The sequence below is a fragment of the Anas acuta genome, chromosome 6 (assembly GCF_963932015.1).
Source record: "Anas acuta chromosome 6, bAnaAcu1.1, whole genome shotgun sequence".
Lineage (NCBI taxonomy): Eukaryota > Metazoa > Chordata > Aves > Anseriformes > Anatidae > Anas > Anas acuta.
Genome location: NC_088984.1, coordinates 1499410 through 1518567, shown reverse-complemented (window position 1 = coordinate 1518567; position 19158 = coordinate 1499410). Strand labels below are relative to the sequence as shown.

General features: G+C 44.4%; 1 protein-coding gene across 7 annotated transcripts in view; it reads left to right on the top strand.

Annotated features, from left to right (window-relative positions):
- Positions 1-19158, top strand: part of GALNT13 (polypeptide N-acetylgalactosaminyltransferase 13) — a 109995-nt gene that overhangs the window by 42414 nt on the left and 48423 nt on the right. For all 7 annotated transcript variants that reach the window (XM_068686907.1, XM_068686910.1, XM_068686908.1 and 4 more), the window contains 3 exons: positions 12264-12430; positions 13430-13637; positions 14554-14724. In XM_068686907.1, the coding sequence (XP_068543008.1) occupies positions 12264-12430; positions 13430-13637; positions 14554-14724 (546 nt within the window). The remainder of the gene's footprint in view (positions 1-12263; positions 12431-13429; positions 13638-14553; positions 14725-19158) is intronic.

Here is a 19158-nt window from a genome sequence, read left to right as displayed (position 1 = left end):
CTCTCATCTCTTCATTCTCCCAACCAGGGATGTTTCTGAATAGACCTGATGTGAAGTCAATGAGAGCTTGCTTAGACTTCAGCGGGAATGAGGTCTCTCATCGGGAGATCACAAAATCCACCTGCTGTGTGCTGAAAAGAATGTGTATGCCTGAATTCCGCTCCATCCCTGCTTCTCTGTTGATATTTTAATTCCCTCTAATGAATGCGACCGTCACGCTAACTGTTTAACTTGCTGCCCATTACGCCTGGCGTAGCGCACCAAAGAGTGCCAGTCGATTGCCTGAGTTCTGCTGGTAATGGCCAACTTGAAGATTTTAATCAATGTCAGATCTAATTTGAACTAGCTATTGATTAAACCTTAAGAACAGTTTAATTCAACATAGAAATGTGTAATTTTGCTTCTGAGTGTATTCTGCAGCGAGAGAGGAAATCTATCTTTTATGAATGAATAGCTGCAAGTGCTATTCTACAAATTGCTAAACCATTATAATTGGACTTTCTTATCATGGAAATTTCGGTTTAAGTTAGCTGTTGTGCTGTGCGTGTGTGCTTATGAACATATATTTTCTGATCAGAAACTCACATAAGAAAATGCTTTTACTTTTTTGCTCTGGAAAACCTCTTTTTTTTAAAACAAAGACAGCTGTCTGGGATGTGCAGAAATTGTTTACGCCAATTATCGATAACCACAACATTTTAGATTCTGTATAGAATCAAAACAGGGATGTAAGCTGTAACGAATACCTGCATCATTAATCTTTACATTGTCTGAAAATCTTAGATTATCTTTGAAAACTTCACATAGGCTGTGGTTAGTTCTGACTGGCCTCGTTGACTTCATGTTATTGAAACCTCTAAATATTAAGGGACTTACCATAAAAATGCATAACAATGTTTCTTGACTTCTGATGAAGGCAATAGAATCCATTATTCAATTTCAATAAAAATTCTTGATATTCTTAATAGGTAATATAGTTTTCTGAGCAATATGGTAAATGAATGTTTAGTATTTTTAGGTTGGTTAAAGAAACTGCATTTAAAATTATCCATCAGTTCGGGTTTCCAAAACAAAGGCTGCAGGGAAGCCTGGGAACAAGTAGTGATTTTCTGATGAATTTTTTTTTTTTTTAAATGGTTCATCATACATTGTGAGGACTGAAAATGCTCAACTGTTGCTCTAAAACTTTCTACAATGCAGAAATCGTGGTTATTTCTTGCTGGGTTATTTGGTTTGTCCCGACTCCCTGACAGCTCTGATGCAATTTACAAGTTGCTGGCGCTTCTTTCTGACATTTCACAATGGGAAGGGTGAGGAAGAACTTCAGATCTGATTTTCGCAACTCTGGAGGGAAGATTCAATAGCAAATGCCTTAGGTGAATGTAGTTAACAAGGTCTTCTGTGACTATGGTCTTTGTGAGATTATTTTTGGTAGCTGGACCATTATGTGTATTGTTCTCACTGCACGTCCAGAAGGCCTCCTAGAAAGTGCATGGTATGAAATTTCAGAAGCAAAAGGAAATGCTTTCATTGCTGTTTTGCTCAGCCTCACCTTTTTCTCAACCATAATCCTGGCTTAAATGCAGAGCTATGGTTTTGTGTTGGCTCCTTCAAATCCAGAACTGTGATACATGGTCATGGGGTGAGAAAAGGAGGCCCTGAAAGGAGTGGTGTAGAACTAGCAATCACTGCCTGTGAGTATCTGTGAAAGTCCTTTGGTGCCTCCGACTCTCTGTTCCTGGGCAAGAAGCTTTGATTTGATTTTTGGTAAGGCCACTCTATGTTCTTCATCCGATTTAGCCCTGATAAGGGAGGGCACATCGTTGTGTTTTGTGATGTTCGCATCTAATCCATTTGTCTTGCACCATCAAATATCGCATTAGTGCTTTTCCCAGCTCTCCGTTGCCGTGGTTAAAGTACACGAGTTCCTTTAGTGCCAGGTTTTGTCTGCCCACTGCTCCATGTAATTAAAAGCTAATTTATGTTTTAAGATTTTACTGTGAGTATAAAGTTATGCATAGAGAAACTATAAACCACCCATGAACAAGAAAGGTCAGGGAGAAAGCATAATTAGTTTCAGCTAGAAATTATTTTTAGATGACAATTCAGCCATTATTCCACTTTGCCTACGTGGGGCAGGGAGGGGGGTGATTACCTGGGGAGACTGCCGGTGGGGAGGAAGGTACAAGCAGGTAAATCTGTACAAGATCGAAGGCAATTCCCAATGCATAAATTAGCTGAAGGCTTGTTAGGATTAAAAAATGAGAAGTAGTTCTCCAACAGTGAGAAAGATACGCTCACAAGGCAATGGATGGCTTCTAAACTGAGTCTTTCACCTGCGCTTTTGTATCACAAGAGGCACGGTTACAAATTGTCGCTGTTTCCCCTTTGCTGCCCTTTCCCCCATAAAGCCAGGGTTCGGTCCCACCTGGCTTTGTGCTGTATCTGTACTGCAGCTTCCCATGGGGGGGCTGCCCGGGGCAGGGGCAGCATGCCATCACCCCATTGCCTTACCTGCCCTACAGGAGAGGAGCTCCTCTCGGTTACGCTTCCACATAGACGTTTAAGTTGGGGCTTCCAAATTACGGCCTCTCTCAAAAGCATCCTGGTGTATTTGGGAAGATTCTACCTGCACTCTGTTTTCTAACAACGTGGCAGTTGCTGTGTCTCAGGGCAACCCCAAGGAGCCACAGGAGCTCACAGGGTGTTGTGTTTGTTAATTCCCAATTCCCCTGCTGCCAAAGCAGTACCCACCACCACGAGAGTCTCATGCACAGGATCGCTACTGAAATTAAAAATGGATTGGTGGTGTTGTGTTGATTACCCTTGGAGACCCCTAGCTTTTACCAAGCGTGCCAGAGCTGCAGGAGCACCTCTTCAGGTGGGTTTGGGATCACTCCTGCGAGCCCCGCTCAACACCAGCAGTTTGCTTTACTTCACGCCACTACTGCCTAGCAAAAAGTGCCTTTCCTCCAATTACTTTATCAGAGTGACAACCAGTTATTTGTGGTTTTGGCAAGGAGGGAGCGATGCAGAGATGAGGATGCTGTGCGTGTGCCAAGTGGAGCCTGCTGCATGTGGGAGAGCAGCCGCGGACACAAAGGGGAGGTGTTGGATCCCGCACCGCCGGCAGAGCACCCGCGTGGAAGGAGAGCAGAACATGTAAACGCTCAGTAGGGTGTATTTGTACAACAAGTTGGAATCGAAGCAGCCTACTGGTGTTGATCTGAACTTGGATGAAGCTGCTTTACATCTGGAGGTGCACAGAAGTGGCAGAAATGCTGCTAGAAAGGGCTGCGTGTGGAGGCTGGGCAAGCGTTCCGGGCTGTTGGCCAAGTTCTTGGTGCTTAGTGGTGGCATTTATTTGTAGACACTGATACACGGGGATCTTTGAAGATGTCCTTTGTTCAGAGAACTTCCAGAGAACTTCTGTTCAGAGAAATACAAACCTGCTTCTCGTTGGCGTGCTGCTTTATGTGCTCTGCAGTCTGCTTTGGAGTTGGGCAGTTAATATGGGGACATAGGAAATAAAAGACCTCCTTCCTTAGCTGTAAAGTAGCTGAAAACAAATTTCAGTTCCTGGGAGCACTGCTGTCAGCTTAGGGCAGTGGAGAGACCCCAAAAGTCATTCTACTTAAGTGTAAAGAATGATATTTATGGAAAAATTGCTCTAAGGCAGGATCAAAAAGAAGAGCTATTTCCTTTATTGATGGTTTCAAGTGACTTTGGATATTAATCAACACTTTAACAGTTTATATAAAATAAAGGATATTTAGTTCCTATGGCAAGGACCTTAGTGGTATTTGGCAGGTATTGTGCTCAGTTTCCTTTTAGTCAAGAATTTGCAGCCTGCCTTGGAAGCCAGCCCCAGTGGCCCCTTACCACCGCCTGCAGGTCAGGGGGCACACAGCTTGTCCCCAGAGCCTTGGAGATGGGGACGGTGCTGGGGGCTGTGAAGGGGGTTGATTGAAGATGTTGATTTACCTGGCTTGCTTGTCTTGTAAAACTTTTTTTAGGATAAGCATGTAAGCATTACAAGGATAAGCATGTTCCTAATTTTACCGCAAATACCCTAAATGACATAACAATGACAGGTTGAACTGTTAGGTACTAGTCCTCACGCAGTATGCACTTTAGGAGGATATGTAGTATTTAAATGCAAAATATGCACGTTTCTGCTAGATGATCTTGTATCAGTTCTGCTTTTCCTTCAGCAGCAGCCCCAGGACAGCACCCCCACGTACCCCCAGACCGGTCCTGTCCCTCTCCGGCAGCAGCATCCACCCTGGGAAGCAGCTCAGACCCAATTTGCTGCTTTAATAGCACAGGGCTGCTGAAGCATGAAATTGCTTCCTTCATGTAGAGCCGTCCCCTCTGCCGGGCAGGGCTCGGAGGCTGCCGATGCTGTGATTGCTGCCGCTGGCCCAGCCGGTTGTGGTTCAGCTTTCCTATGTACCTGTTAGGGAGACGTGGGGATGAGCCTCGAGGTTCAACTGAGAAGTGAGAACAGCCTGCAAAATTATATTCCGCAGCAAGAAACCAGCTGATCATAGTTTCTTTACTAAAATAAGAGCCCTTAGTGGTTAAATGCATGGTTATGCTTGCTGTTTTTTTTTTGTTTTGTTTTGAAGAGGGCAGGGAATGGGGCAAGTAAATGCCATCTCACCATGCAGTGTGATAGATGCTTCTACAACGGGATCGTCAAGCACTGAACGTGGACAGCAAAGGCGTTAAGGATCCCTGGTTCAGCTTTTATTAGCACTATGCAGGGGGCTTTGGCACTGCAGGTGGGCACATGGCAGCATTCTGGCTTCGCTGAAACAAGAAGTGGCTGTAAGGGAAACCGCCAGCTTTGGATGGGCACCGTGAGCTGGCTTCTGGGCTTCCAGTTGTGCAGGGCTTGGCTCGGGATGTGCTCCAGCGGGTCCCTGGGCAGTGCAGGGTGCGGGAGCAGCGCCAGGCAGATTGTGACAGACAAGGCGGTCTGTGGAAATGTTTCAAGTAAGAGGTTTTGGGACCCAAAGTTAATACTTGGTAAAGTATTTTGGGAAATACATTAAGAAGTAGGGGAGGGTTAGCCTGGTGAATTTCAAAGAGGATTCAGCAATGATAAAATAAAAAATGGTGATGGAAATGGAACAAAATTAACGATGAAAAGCCATCGCAGAAAGCCTCATCTGATCAATTGTAACTTCCATTACAGACTTGTCCTGAATTGAGCTGCAAGCCACATGTAATTGCTAGCATTTTCAAATTTGGGGGGGTATTGATACTTCCATTTAAGGGTAATGTAAAAATCCCTTCAGCTGACAGTTGAAGTACTTAGGACTGGCAGATCTTAAATTTTTTTCTTAATTGGAAAAAGTAGAGAAAGAAAGAAGGGGCCTGTAGTAAAGTCCCCTGAAAAAGCATCCTCTACGCAATGTTGTTTGCTTATAATATAGTAATAATTATGGTAATAATAATACTGTGTTGTGTTATTGTGGTCTTCCTCAAACATAAAAAGAACTTTGAGCATTTAGTAAATGACTTCAGAAGTAACTTTTAAAATACTGAAGCAGAATTTGGGGTTGAAACCCCTGAGGAATATTTGCTGTTCAGGCTATTCCCAAAGCCTGATGAACAGAGGTAGCTGAAGGGGTGCTTGGAGGGTCTTTGCTCCTACAAAGAGCAAACCTGTTTATACTCTGTAATGACATACCGGAGACAATTTTCATGAGATTTTCACGTCTTTCATCTGCTGGATGTAAGACTTGATTAGCTTTGGAGTATTTTGATACAAAAACATTCAGTAAGGCAATGTGGATGCGGTTCTGGCACAATTCTTTCCTCTAAATGAAATAAATTCCTTTTCAGTTATTTCCTATTTACCTTTTATTTGCATAAATTTCAGTTTAAAATAGGAGCTGGTGCAATTTAAGTGAATTTATTAAAGCAGAGTTTAAAGCGGTGTGTATGGAGACGTGGCAGCAGGATCTCATCCATGGCAATGCGATGTTTTCCTGGCTGAGTGCTGGTTCCCTGCACGGCCATCAGAAACGGACCCTCTGCAGCTCCCGCCGAGTTAGCATTTACGTGGGGCATGGCAGGAGGGAGAAATGACAAATTGAGCTGCAAATAATTCTCCGATTCTGGCAGGGAATTCAAGCGTTCAGTCTTTTCTTCTGTTCGTAGTATTGTACCACGTATTTCATTAGAGCGGTCTGAATTTCCGTACCTGACAGACCTCACACACGCTGTATATGAGGGAGCTGTATTTAGGCCACAGGATTCTCTGTCCCAAAGTTACCGCTTACCCAGGAATAAATTTGCTTGCCGTGAGTGGTTGACTTACACTCCAAAGTGTGATTTTTAGAAACCAAAACCAAAACCCCAAGCAGCGGTGATCTGAACACGGCGCAGTTACTGGCATTGAAGGGAAGGTTTGTGGCTTGGGAGCATTCCCCAAATGCAGCATGCGGAGGGCTGTGTCACGCCAGCGCTGAGTTTGGTTTCGTGTGAGGTGCATGGTGATTTTTGCCAAAGGGAGTCGGGGCTTTTGGTTTTCCTTCTCCAGGAGGGAAACCAGAAGTGGCCCTCTCTTCTTACTGACCATGGAGTAAGCTGTTGGCTTGTGGGAATATTTTGGAACTGAAGTGTGCCATTCCTTACATTTTTAAAGCCTGTTTCAAGATGAAATTACTTTGAATTCAGTTACCTATGAATGTTTCTGTGGATACCAGCGCTACCGCCCTGGAATAATGCAATAGCTGTGTGTGCTTGGAAGCCTGATACAGCAGAGCACAAACAACTTTCGTTGTGTGCTATTAGCATGGAATAAAGCATCATAAAGTGCCTGGCGTATAATCAATGCCCATTAATGTGGTTTGGCATCTTGTGAGGCGGTGATCCGCCCGGCTCAGGTCATCCAACATCCACTGCCCCAAAGGCAGCACCAAGCAGTGCTGCTCCCCCTGCACCGCCTGCCTCCCAACTGTGCCTGGCAGCAGCACGACCAAAGGGCAGTGCCCAAGTCACCTGTAAATAAATATCTGAATTTCCCTGAGCTCACTTGGGAAGTGGTAAGTGCTTTCCCCAGAATTGGCATGTGACACATCCTTCTTTCCAAATCAGAACACATTTAAATACATGGCGGTGTTCTAGTATGTGTTAAAAATTAATGACGTTTCTTTCTGTTTTCTTCTCTGTCCTTTATTTAAATATTAATTCAATATTGATTCATCCTAGAAGGAAAACCACTTTGGGAATGTGATAACCTATTTAAAGGTGAATTCTTTCATTTTGTGTAAAGTAATTGTTGATCGTTCTTGGCAAAATGACATACCTGGACGTGACACTAAGACAATAATAATAAAACTGCAGAGTATTAAGTTTTTACTGGAAGGTAACAATTCCATACAGAGATGAGTTTATTGATTTCATTTGCCGTATAACTTCTGATGCTTTGGCAGTTAAATAAACTCCAGCGTTGTCATTTTTAGCAGGCAGTGCTGCAGATGAACTTGCTGCATAATGGGAAATTCATCGCTTCTGGTTATGCCGTTCTTCGTTATGGGGCTTAAGGTGCACTTCTGTTAAATTACGAGCGAGTTTTTCTCATGTCCTGATACTGCTCTCAGTTTTAGAGCTCTGACCTTGTGTTGTATGTGGCAGTGTAGGTACAAGGCGTGATGGCTGCCCTGGATGAACTGATGGCTTATGGTTGCATGAGCTGCAGGGAGGCTCAGGAAATGGGCTGCAGTAAGGTGGTGGCTGTGGAGAACTGCAAGGGGAAGAGGTGTGTGTGGCAGGGCTGTCCGAGGGGTGTCAGGAGAGCTCTGCCTCATCCACCCGCCTTGCTGAACCCCTGCGAGCACCTGGCAGGTCGGTCACAGCTGGGGTTTAATGGGCACTGTTCAAGTCCTCTTCATATCTGCATAGGTGTGTCCGTACGTGGTGGTACAAATAAACGCATGCTGGATACCTGGATGAAAAGTTGCGCATGTAGTATTAATGAGAACATAGATCTGAATTAAAAATGGACGGAGGATGCACCGTGTGGCAAGCCAAGGGTTTATTAATTCAGCACCGGGAAGTGGTGCATTCATCCTTCTTCTCTTCCTATTACCTCAGCCTGCGGCATGCACTGCTGCTGGATGCTCGGTCTGCCTGCGCCTGCAATCCGGGATCCCCGTGCTGTATCGGGCTGATAAACCCCTCTATATCCCTGATTCCTGGGCTGCCTCCTGTTTCTCTTTCCTAACCTGCCCCTGAGCTGTGTGAGACAGCTGCCCTGCCCTGCCACTGATGGGGACAGAGCCGCGAGGGCACATCCTGCTGCTGTGCTCCCGGAGAGGCTGCGTGCGCTGGTGCTGGTGGCACCACGGTGGCACCACGGTGGCCGTGGTCCTGCAGCAGGGTGGTCAGCAGGGCTGGGCTGGCTCGGCATGGCACAGCTGCAGCAAGAGGGATCGTGCCAGTGTTCAGCGTGACAAGCCTTTCCTTTGCATTTTCATGTTTTGCATTTTCACTGATGCAAAGCACCAGAAGGTAATGACTAAATAATCACGAAAATCCCCCGAGCCGTATAAACCAGATATATTTACCATAGTTCTTTGTTCCCCATTGTATCATATCAAAAATACTACATAACAAGTTGTATATAATAGTTATATTCTCATTTTTTTCCTCCAAGTATTTTTGCTTTTCTGCATGACTTTCTGTCTTGAGTTGCTTCCTGAGAGCCTCGGTACAATTCTGCAAGAGGGAAAATCACAGCGCAGCCCTTCATGTGCACGTAATTTGCCAATGGGAAAGATGGTAAATAGAGTCTCACTCTGTTTCCATGTTATTGATCTCGAAAAATGTGTTTTTCTCGCATTTAAACAGCTGTATTTACTTCATGTGTATTCATAAAGTAACATCTGATGACTGCATGAGAAAAACCAATGTTTCTGGGAACGTGTTTCCAGTGTTGGTGCATGTTGAACAATCAGCACGCATTGTAAATAACGGAGGGGAGGCAAAGCAGGAGTCCTTGTGTTTGATAGCTGTGTGAGGAGCAGATGACTTATTTATCACTTCGTCAGTGCGCGGTGTATTTTTGAAGTAGCAAAAATGCAGCGTGAGTCACTGTAATTATTTCAGTAACGGGAAGTGGAAGGTTTTTATCCTCCCTGCGCTTACAAACAGCTCCGTGTGAGCAGGGTGCTCAGCGGGTGTGTGCTGGCTGGAAAACCAGCAGAGGTGTGCGGCAGGGGTGGGACGGGGACTGGTGGTGATGAAACTGTCCTGGGGAAGGGCATGGGATGGCAGCAGCATCAGTACTGCCCTGCAGCACTCAGGTCTTTAAGGTGAGTGTAAGGTATTGCTATGCCATGGTGCTTCGTGTTTTTCTTGGAGCCAAAGTGGCTGGCATCATCAGATGGCCTAAATAATTTAGGCTGTCAAAATCTGTGATGTTCAAAGACTTGGAGGGAGCCCAAAAATGTGTACAAAACCCTTTCTGATAGCTAGAGCACAAACATGGACAACCCCCAAATTTACCTTTGCTCACAGCATTACTGCCTGGGCGATGCCTTGCCCCTGGCCTCTGCCCTACACAGCAGAGGTGCCGTGTAAGCTCCCAAAAAGCTCCCAGAAAGCTTTCCAGAGGCTCCCAGAAAGCAGGAGGAAGTTAAACTCGCTGCAGAGCCTCGGTTTTCACGATTCCTGGGTTTGCTGCGTGTTGTGGGTGGAGGTCAGCGCGGGGCCCACTGAGCCGCCCAGGCTGGGCTCAGGGCTGCTCTGGGCAGGTTAAGTGCTGCAATAACATCTAATGAAATATGGATTTTATGCTATAATGCAGACAAAGTACCGGCATTTACATTTTCTACTGAAAGCAAATGACCCAAATTAAACAAAGTGTATGGGTTTAATTTAGGCTCTGATGAGCAGCCCAGATATCAACAAATCCCAGTTCATCACTTGATGTAGCTGAGAAACTATACATAGCATCCCGCCAGAATGAACTCGTTTGGAAATGGAATAATCCTCCTCCAGGGAGGATAATCCCACCGTGTAATTGTCTGAGAGACTAAGGAGGGGCGTGCAGAGAGCCCTCGGTAGTGCCAGGAGAGGGATTCCTGCCTTCATGGTGCGTTACCTTGTGTGGTCACTGTGGAAGCTCTGAAGGATGTGCAGCAAGGATGCTGCTCCCAGGCTTTCATGGCAAGATTTGTTATCATCTAGATGGCTCTGCTGCAAAACACAGGACATGCAACCTCTTGAAAAATGTCCTGAACTTAACTAGCCCTTAGCTTCTCTGGGTACCCTCACGTACCTTGGAGAATAACCAGAATGATGGCTAAAATTCTGGAGATCTTGGCAAACACTACCTGATGACAAACATTCTGTTCCTTAATATTCCACTTGTACTACCAAATTAGTGTTAAGCTGCAAACAAGGAGATATCTGTTCCTTCTCTTCTTGTCGTTTCACTGCTGGTGAATATTTCTGAACATTTTTAAACATGATCTTATGTAACATATCTCTTCCAATTTCCAAAATTGTATCTGTTTTAAATGTAATTAAAATGATTGTTGTGAAATATGGGCCAAGCAGGCTTATGCCAGCTTTGTATATGCCCTTTCAGTGTGCTTTGGAAATAAATAAATTCGAAATGTCTGGGTTTGGACACATTGTTCCGCTAAGCTTGCACTCTTAGACACCTCAGTGGACGTGGAGGTTAATGAGTTACAAACTTTTTTAATATGAACTTTGAATCTAAATCATAGCTGATGTCTAGACATATAATTAATTGGATGGCTGAAGTTGCAAAGGTGGGATGCTTACAAGCAAACTCCAGTGGTGCTCATCAAAGGATGTCAAGACTGTTACGTACGTGTGCACACATATATATGTGCTTATATATATGTGGATGGCTACTGTTAGCCCCATTTTAATGGCAATGAGGCAGAAGAAAAGCTTAAAGAGAGTTTTGTTATGGTAGGTGATGTTTATGAAAGAAGCTTTATGGACAAGCTGTTTTCTTTAGGGACCTTAGCCATTTGTTTCATGGCTCTTCATACAGAAGTTTGATGTGCTAAGGAGGCTTCTCCTAAGGAAGTATTGCATTTGCTGGACTGGTTGATTTTTCAAATAACATAGATAAAAGTGATACATCGTGGTTGTGTCACAGAGAATGCAGAGTATGTAAATGCTAGTAAATAATTCACTAATTTAGATTTTTTTGGTGAAGCTTTGAATATGCGGTATTATGAAGAATATGCACTAAAATCCATACATAGTTTATTCGTCCTTCATGTACAGGTTAATTCACTAGTGTGTGTATACCTCTGCTGAAGAAAGCAAATTCACGCTTACCTATCTGTGCTGGAAGTGCCTTCCTGCGTTAGGAGCATGGTAATAATATCATGGTTAGAGCTAGAAAATCCTAAAACAATGAAATATCAAAAAATAAAAAATAAAGTAGTGGAAACTATTTTAAGTCACCATGGTTCACAGTCCATACTGAGTGTGTTTAAATAGATTTGACCTGTGCTGACAGATGGATGGAGGTATGCTTGTATTTTTGAAATGTGTCAGATCTGGAGAGAATACACAGATTTCTGGATTGACTTTAGTAGGAAGCAAATAACTCTAATGTGCATTCGTAAAATCAGCTGTGTTTGGTATCTGTTGTTCACTTTGCCTTGATTTCTGCAGTTTCAGAAAATAGGTGAGATATTCGCCACTTGTTCTTGCACTGAATGGGCATACAGAGCGTTCTGGAAAATAGTAATTTTTTTCTTCTTTTCAAGAAGCCACTGAAAATGGGAAGGTCTCGGAGGTGTGTGCATCTGAAATTGTAGGATTTGGGATTTGTCACAATAAAAGACTTACTTAGCCTAACTGTTATCTGCTTGATATGCTGTATGTTAATTGCACCTTGTCTTGTGTGCAGCCAGTTTTTTCATTTGAGGTGCCAGAAGTGCTCAGGCTGTGGCTCCGGATGCTGATTTCTGGGTGCAGAAACACGTGGGAGCGAGGAGCCCTGTGTCTCCGCGGGCAGTGAGTGCAGTGGTGCCCCACCTCTGGGGGCTTCTCCATGCATTCTTAGCAAGAAAACAGAATTTACAAGTCCCTTTGCCTCTTGGTCTTCTCCTTTGGGAGAAGCTGGTTTGCCTGTTCAACAGGCTTAGAGCCCCTTTTCCTCGAGACTTTCCTGTTGATAGAGCTCCTTAGGATTTTGTTAAAGATTAACTTCACCCTTTCTATCTATTTTTTTCTGTATGTGTTGGCAGGTGCAAGACAAAAGTCTACCCTGACGAGCTCCCGAACACCAGCGTAGTCATCGTGTTCCACAACGAAGCCTGGAGCACTTTGCTTCGGACGGTGTACAGCGTTATAAACCGCTCGCCTCATCACCTGCTTGCTGAAATCATCCTGGTCGATGATGCCAGCGAGAGAGGTGGGTGTTTGCGGGGAGGAGTTGCACTTCCCGTGTCCTTGTAGCGCCGTTTGGGGATGCTGCACCATTGCATCGATAGGCAAGAGCTAAAATACAATTTCAGATAGTAACAGAGACGAAGGTTGGTTATCAGGCTGGAAGGCTGTGTGTGGTGCTCCTAGCCAGAATTTCATTAGTCCTGTTTTGCACTATGGTTTCTCATTTCACGTTGCTGCGAACAGCAGAATCCTTCTCCATCTCTCTCTTTCTGTCTCTCCCTCGCTGTCTCTCAGGAGCCCTGTGCTGTGCTTCAGGTTTTACTGAATGTCCAGGCTGAGCCAATTTCCTTCTACTGCTGTATTGATAAGCTGGTATTTGCGGCTCATTTCTTTTGGTGTTGTCCCTTTTAATTTAAAGTAACCGTATTTTTAAATCGGTGTTTAGAAATAAAGCTGTGAAATGTGAAACTGATGTTATCTGGAAATGGAATTGTATCCTGTAAATGGAATGGATGGAACCGTGAACATCTTCACCTTGTGCAAGACCAAGTAATTTTTCTAAAAGCAACAAATTTAGGAGTTCTAGAGGGTTCAAATGGTGAAATTCATCAAATATTTGTATTTAGCTGTAGCAAAGCGTAATCATTTTACACTCAGTATTGATTGTTGACTTATTTCTAGGAAACTGATTGTGACTTACTTAAAAATCTTTTTTTCTGTGATGTTTCCATGAGGTGCTGGGATAATTATGTGTGTCTGCACAGACTGTTTTCCAAGGCTGCGTTGAACCAAGTTGCAGTGTGAACCTCTGTAGCTCTGCTCTTGGTCTTCAGATAAACTATAAATGTGTCCAAATGCATTTCCTGGGTTATGGCAGCGCTCATGCACGGCAGCCCTTGGACGGCTGAGCACAACACAGACACTCCGCAGGTAGATTTGGAGTCCTCAGGAGTTGCTGAACCCAGCTAAAATAATGTGTTTTTTGGTGTTTTCTTTTTTTTTTTTCAATTATCTTTGGCAGAATTTTTGAAGACCTCATTAGAGAATTACGTGAAAAAGCTGGAAGTCTCCATAAAAATCATTCGGATGGAGCAGAGGTCAGGACTGATCCGCGCGCGGCTGCGGGGGGCAGCAGCCTCCACGGGGCAGGTGATAACCTTCCTGGACGCGCACTGCGAGTGCACCCTGGGCTGGCTCGAGCCGCTGCTGGCCAGGATAAAGGAGGACAGGTGAGGTGGCTCTCAGGTGGCCGGGTGCAGGGAACCTGCCTTCAGCCTCAGCTGGGGCTCCAGGCTCTTCCTTGATCGCTGTGCAGCTAAAAAAAAAATAAAAAATAATAGAAACAAAGTAAAAATGAAAAAAATGCAGTGAGCTGAAAAAGAAGATTTTAAAAGATTTAAGAGAAAGATATAGCATTCTGTAACATTTATGTCTAAATCTCATTTGAAATATATGATAAGCTTTTGATTCTTAGAGCAGATTTCTGTTGCAGTGGTCCTAGCCCATCTTTCTCCCCTCTTTTCACCCTGCGCTACTTCTTGTCCCTGTGACCTCTCATAGTCTCTGAAATTTGCTTGCCTTTTCTTTTTCCTGCACGTGCATGCCTGCAGCCACAGGAGGTGGGCTTTGTTCTCATGTACCAAAGGTGTGCTGCGTGTGCTCCATGAGGCATGGGCACATGGGTATGGTAAAACCAGCCCTGCTCGAGTCCTGCAGCCCCAAGCAGAAATATTCCTGTGTCTATCTCACCAGTGCCAGTGTTAGAAAAGAGGAGAGGTACGTGGGGGGAACTGTTACACTCAAGTAAGAAGTAAGGAGAAGAATTTGCCAGCACTGAATGGTTCTTGCTGCAGGGGTGAGGTGTGTGGCAGTCACTCCTGCCATGTGGAGAGGATTTGGCTGATGAGCAGGAGGCCCCAGGCAGGGTTAGGAGTGGGCAGGTTTCAGCTTTTGGGAGCACGGCAGGAATCAACATTCCCAAAAAGTTGCTGACCACAGAAAACATGAAGTTTGCACAACCTCATGTGTGGAAGAGAAGCTGGAACCGTGGTAAATTGGCTTTTGTGCACAGGAGCCTCAAAGTAAAACCATGGGATATTCAGAAAAAAAAGAGTTTGGTTTTAAAGCCATTCTTTTTTCTTACAGGAAAACTGTTGTGTGCCCAATCATCGATGTGATCAGCGATGACACATTTGAATACATGGCTGGGTCGGACATGACTTACGGGGGGTTTAACTGGAAGCTCAACTTCCGCTGGTATCCAGTTCCCCAGAGAGAGATGGACAGGAGGAAAGGGGACAGGACCTTGCCTGTAAGGTAAGGAGAGTGAACCAAGCACGCTACACATTTGACTCTTTAGCTTGTCCATGCAGATAATAACATTTAATACTTAAGATTTTGCTGCAGTATCAGATACTGTACATGTGAGATAGCTGCGGCACACTGTTCAGGGCAGAAAACACCAACATCTGACCCAGCCTTAATGCTGAAAGGTGGTTATCAGAGCTGAGAAAACTCATTACACTTTCTTTTGAACAGTTAATAATTCAAACTAATGCCAGCTATATAAGTATTGAAGTTCCCTGTATGTTTGTTTTCTGCCAATAGCCTCGTTGAACTTATGTTTACAGTTATTACTGTTTTCATAATTTAAAATAAATATTACAACATGTTTCTGAAAAGCAAATTTTTGAAAGTTTAACCTCATTTGGTTATGACAATCTGCACTTCTTAAAAGATATGCTTCTGTTGCCTAGAAAATAAAACTGATGACAGTGCACACCCAGTCAAAACTGATCTAAGTATATGTCCAGAATTCCTCTGATCCTTCCTAACCTCCTTCATTTAATTGCTCCAACCAAGTCTGTAGCAAAACCTTGAGAAAAATTATAAATGAAGTTGAAACCAAACAAATTGAATAAATTACATGCCATGGGTTATTTGCTCAGCTCTAATAGCTTCTTCGGTCTTCATGAAAACTAAAATAAAAAATAAAATTAAAAAAAAAATAAAAAAAAAGCTCTCACAAGTGGATGTAATGGTTTCAAACCTGTCTAAGAGACATGATGAAGTGGAAAGAATTTCAGTCCTGCATACCCCCAGTTGTGGGCAACAGGCAGATAAAGAGAGAGCCAACTCAGGGGACAGCAGCTCACAGCAAAGCTTTGCAAAAAAAGAATCCAGGTAAGGCAGTGGGTGGGCGAGGAAAAGCTTTTCAAAGCTACTTATGCTGCAGATGGCCAAAATCTGTCATTTTACGTCCTTCAAAGCCTGGAGTCAGGGAAGCGCTGCATTTGTTAGATTTCTTTCTCAGGAAGCCATCTGAGGAACCACCTTGTTTTCCTCTTTACCCAGCTAAAGAGGAAAGCTGTGCCTCACCGCTGAGTCTGGTATTTGGAGGCAGTAGATGCTCGTGCACAGGCAGAAGGGAGGAAGCCGCAGGAGGCTTTGGGGCCGTGTCTCTTCCCAGTGTGGGCTGCTCTGGGCAGCTCCCCGGGCATCTCAGCCCTTCCCCAGCTCCCACCTCACACATCCCTTCCTTCTGGGCACCGATGGGTCAGACCAGGACCCGGGTCAGCTCTGTGCCGAGGGAAGGTCTCAGCAGGGCATCTGCCATTGGGTTGTGGTCTGGGTTTCTCACCTTCTCGGGGCCAATTGTGCCCGGTTTCCCAGATATGTGCATGTCAGTGGCTTGTTTGAGTGTAAAACCCTTGGGAAACGCAGGGTGGGCAGGGAGCAGAGCTGTGCTGGAGTCCGTGGGGTGGCTGTAAATGCAAGCGGTGCCCCAGGGAGCAGAAGCGGACCCTGTTGTTAGCAGAAGGGTGATGGGACTGATTTTTGAGTCAAAAGAACTGTTTTTCTCGTGATCTAAAATTTTATCAGCCAGCTGTGAAGTCAGCTATTTCAGTCAGCTGTGCCAGAAGCTATTTCATTACAGCTGAGGTGTGCGTTAAAATTCGTGGAGTTCATTATCCTAACGAGCTGCGCAGCCTCACGCCTCGCTGGCTGCTGCTCCCCTCGCGTCCTTCGCCTTGCGCTAGTTCTCCTGTCTCTCTCGTGTCGGATCCATTCACAGACACAGGGAGTTTTCAAAGAAATGCAAATCCAAGTCCATATTTCCTTATTTTGAAATAAAGGAGTACTTAAAGTTAATCCAGAACCATACATGTAATTGGCTTTTAAAGTTATTAAAACAAGCAAACAGAAAAGGCAGCTTTTCATTTTTTTTCCCTGCCAGCTTGTAGCTGGTGATTGCTTGTGCGTTTTGGGACTCCTCCTGGTAAAGATGGGTGTTAGTGAGCAGAGTGGGGGGTGAAGGAGCCAGAGGTTAATGACAAGTGCAACATGTTCCATAATTATCCCTTTGACAAGTGTTTCAGAGCAAAGCGATAGCTCCAGGGGTGTGTAATTGTGCTGGCTGAGGCACAAATTGTTAGCTTTTCGACACAGATGCCCTTTCTGGCCACCTAGGGGAGAAATTTTGGTCTCTTCTGTATTGGCATAAGATGCTCCCTACTGCCCATGTCATCTCCCATTTTACCTGGTGGGAGGGGAACCCGAGAAGCAGCTGAAGCTGCCCTGCTCCAGCATCTTATGGATGCAGGAAATGAGAAGTGAAGGCAAACGCATCCCTCTCACTTGACCAGGGAGACTGGGGACCCAAACAGATCATCCAAGCATCTCTGTTACGGTACAAAACCCTTGCCATCCCCAAACCTTCTGAGTTCATCCTTCCGAGTCAAATCTGGGATGTGAGATTTCATCTGGAAACACCGGCAGCTGGTGGAAACTGGGCAGAGGTGAAACGCACTTCATCTAGGAAATAACAGCCAGTAGGTCATCAGCTGCTTGCAGTGCTTGCTGCTATCTGCAAATGCTTATCAAAAGCAGTCCAAGAGACTGTAGCAGTAAATCAGTCTCAAGGTGTCAAACACAATAGCAAATTCAGCATCCCAGGAGAAAAGGTGTAATATTTCAGCTAAGTTCAGGACGTTTTTGGCAACCGCTGCTACCTGACTATTCAAGAATTGAGAGGCAAAAAAAAAGAAAAGTGTAACCCACACCACAAATTTCGAAACAAATTGATGGCTTCATTTTTTTTGTTTGTTTTATGTTCCTTTCACCATTCTGTAACATTATGTTAGTCTTACATATATTGAATATGTATGCATGCATATTTTTAATTTGTAATCAATGGAATGAGCATAGAGTACATAAAAATTGTTGGCTTACGTGTTAGTTTGTGCATATGCATAATATAATCATTGCACTCAAATTACACTTTTTGATACACTAAAAAAGCCACGTAGTTGGAAAAATTACTAAAATTTTTACCTTTCATAATATCATTGATAAATTCCTACCATTCCTTTTTAGATTTAATATCACACTGCATGCGTTTTCTAACAATGAGGGCAATGAGGCTGCCCCCCAGGGCACCGGCTGTCCCGAGGTGGGATTTGGGCAGCCTGGGCTGGGGGAGGTCCCTGCCCATGGCAGGGGTGGCTCCGGGTGCGCTTTGAGGTCCCTTCTGACCCCAACCCCTCTGTGGCTCTTTGAATTATTTTATATAGGATTCAGTGTTTGGGTGTACTGTTTATTATTGTATATACATTTTTATGACAAAGACCAGAATAGCTTGCTGCTGAGAGATCACTAGTTGGTGTGGCCAGCGCTCAGCCATCCTGTACTCTGTGACCACTAATCCCAACGCTAAGTTAAACGTAGACCATGAGGTGTTCCCAGAAGGTACCAGGTTCTTTCTAGCTAGTGGGTGTGAAACACAGCTTGCTTGTTTGTTTTATGGAATTAAAGAAATGGTTAAAGTCGTAAGTTAGGTGTTTGAGTCAACTGCAACATCCAGCCTTGCTGGAATCTCTGGAATTGATGGGAAAAGGTTAATTAATTCAGTGACTCTGATGTTCAAGCCCTACAGCTAATTGTCATGCAGTACAGCTGGGGAAGAACTTTCTTACTGGAATCTATTAGAAAAGTTGGGCTGTTTGTCATATTTTTAGCAAACAGTACGGTGAGATGCGTAGGTGCCTCCCATACTAATTAGCAGTGCTTTGCCGTGGACAAAACGGGTTCTGGTGTAGGTACACGCACGTACGCTATTGCAGCTGCTGGGCTTTACACGTGAGCCCGTAGCACTTTCCCCCCCTTATTTTCTTCTTTTGATTCTTAAGCACTCACTTAACATCCTTTTCCTTGCTTTCGTGTTCTTCTTCCTTTAGCTAGCGTGCTGTCAGGTCAGCTAACACCGTGACAGCGTAACCTTTCCCAGAGCAGCCGAAGCGGGTAACCTTTCCCCAAAGAATCGCAGTTTTGTGAAGGTATCAAAAGCGTTTCCAGGTTGCAGATGCCCCTGTTTACAAGTGGTAGGTGAGGGGCGGCAACTCCGACAGTGTGGAGCCCTCTCAGTGCCCCCAGCGGGAGGGAGGAGGGGGTAGGAGTCAGTGGTCATTAGGTAATGGCATTTCCATCCTTGTTTATTTTTTTTAATGTAATTATATTTTTTTACATGTATAATGATCAGAAGCAATAGAAAGAATATCAGGGAGCTTTCAGTCAGTGCAATATCTTTGCTAGGACCAAGACCATAAAGTGAGAACAGGAGGTGGAAATATTTGGAAGAAATACCTGAAGAAAAAATTGGTCCTAGAGACAGGGCTGTTGAAGACAAATACTTCATTCTGTGAGGCGCATTGCAGAAATCAAGTGCAATCTTTGGCTTTGAGAGCAAACATT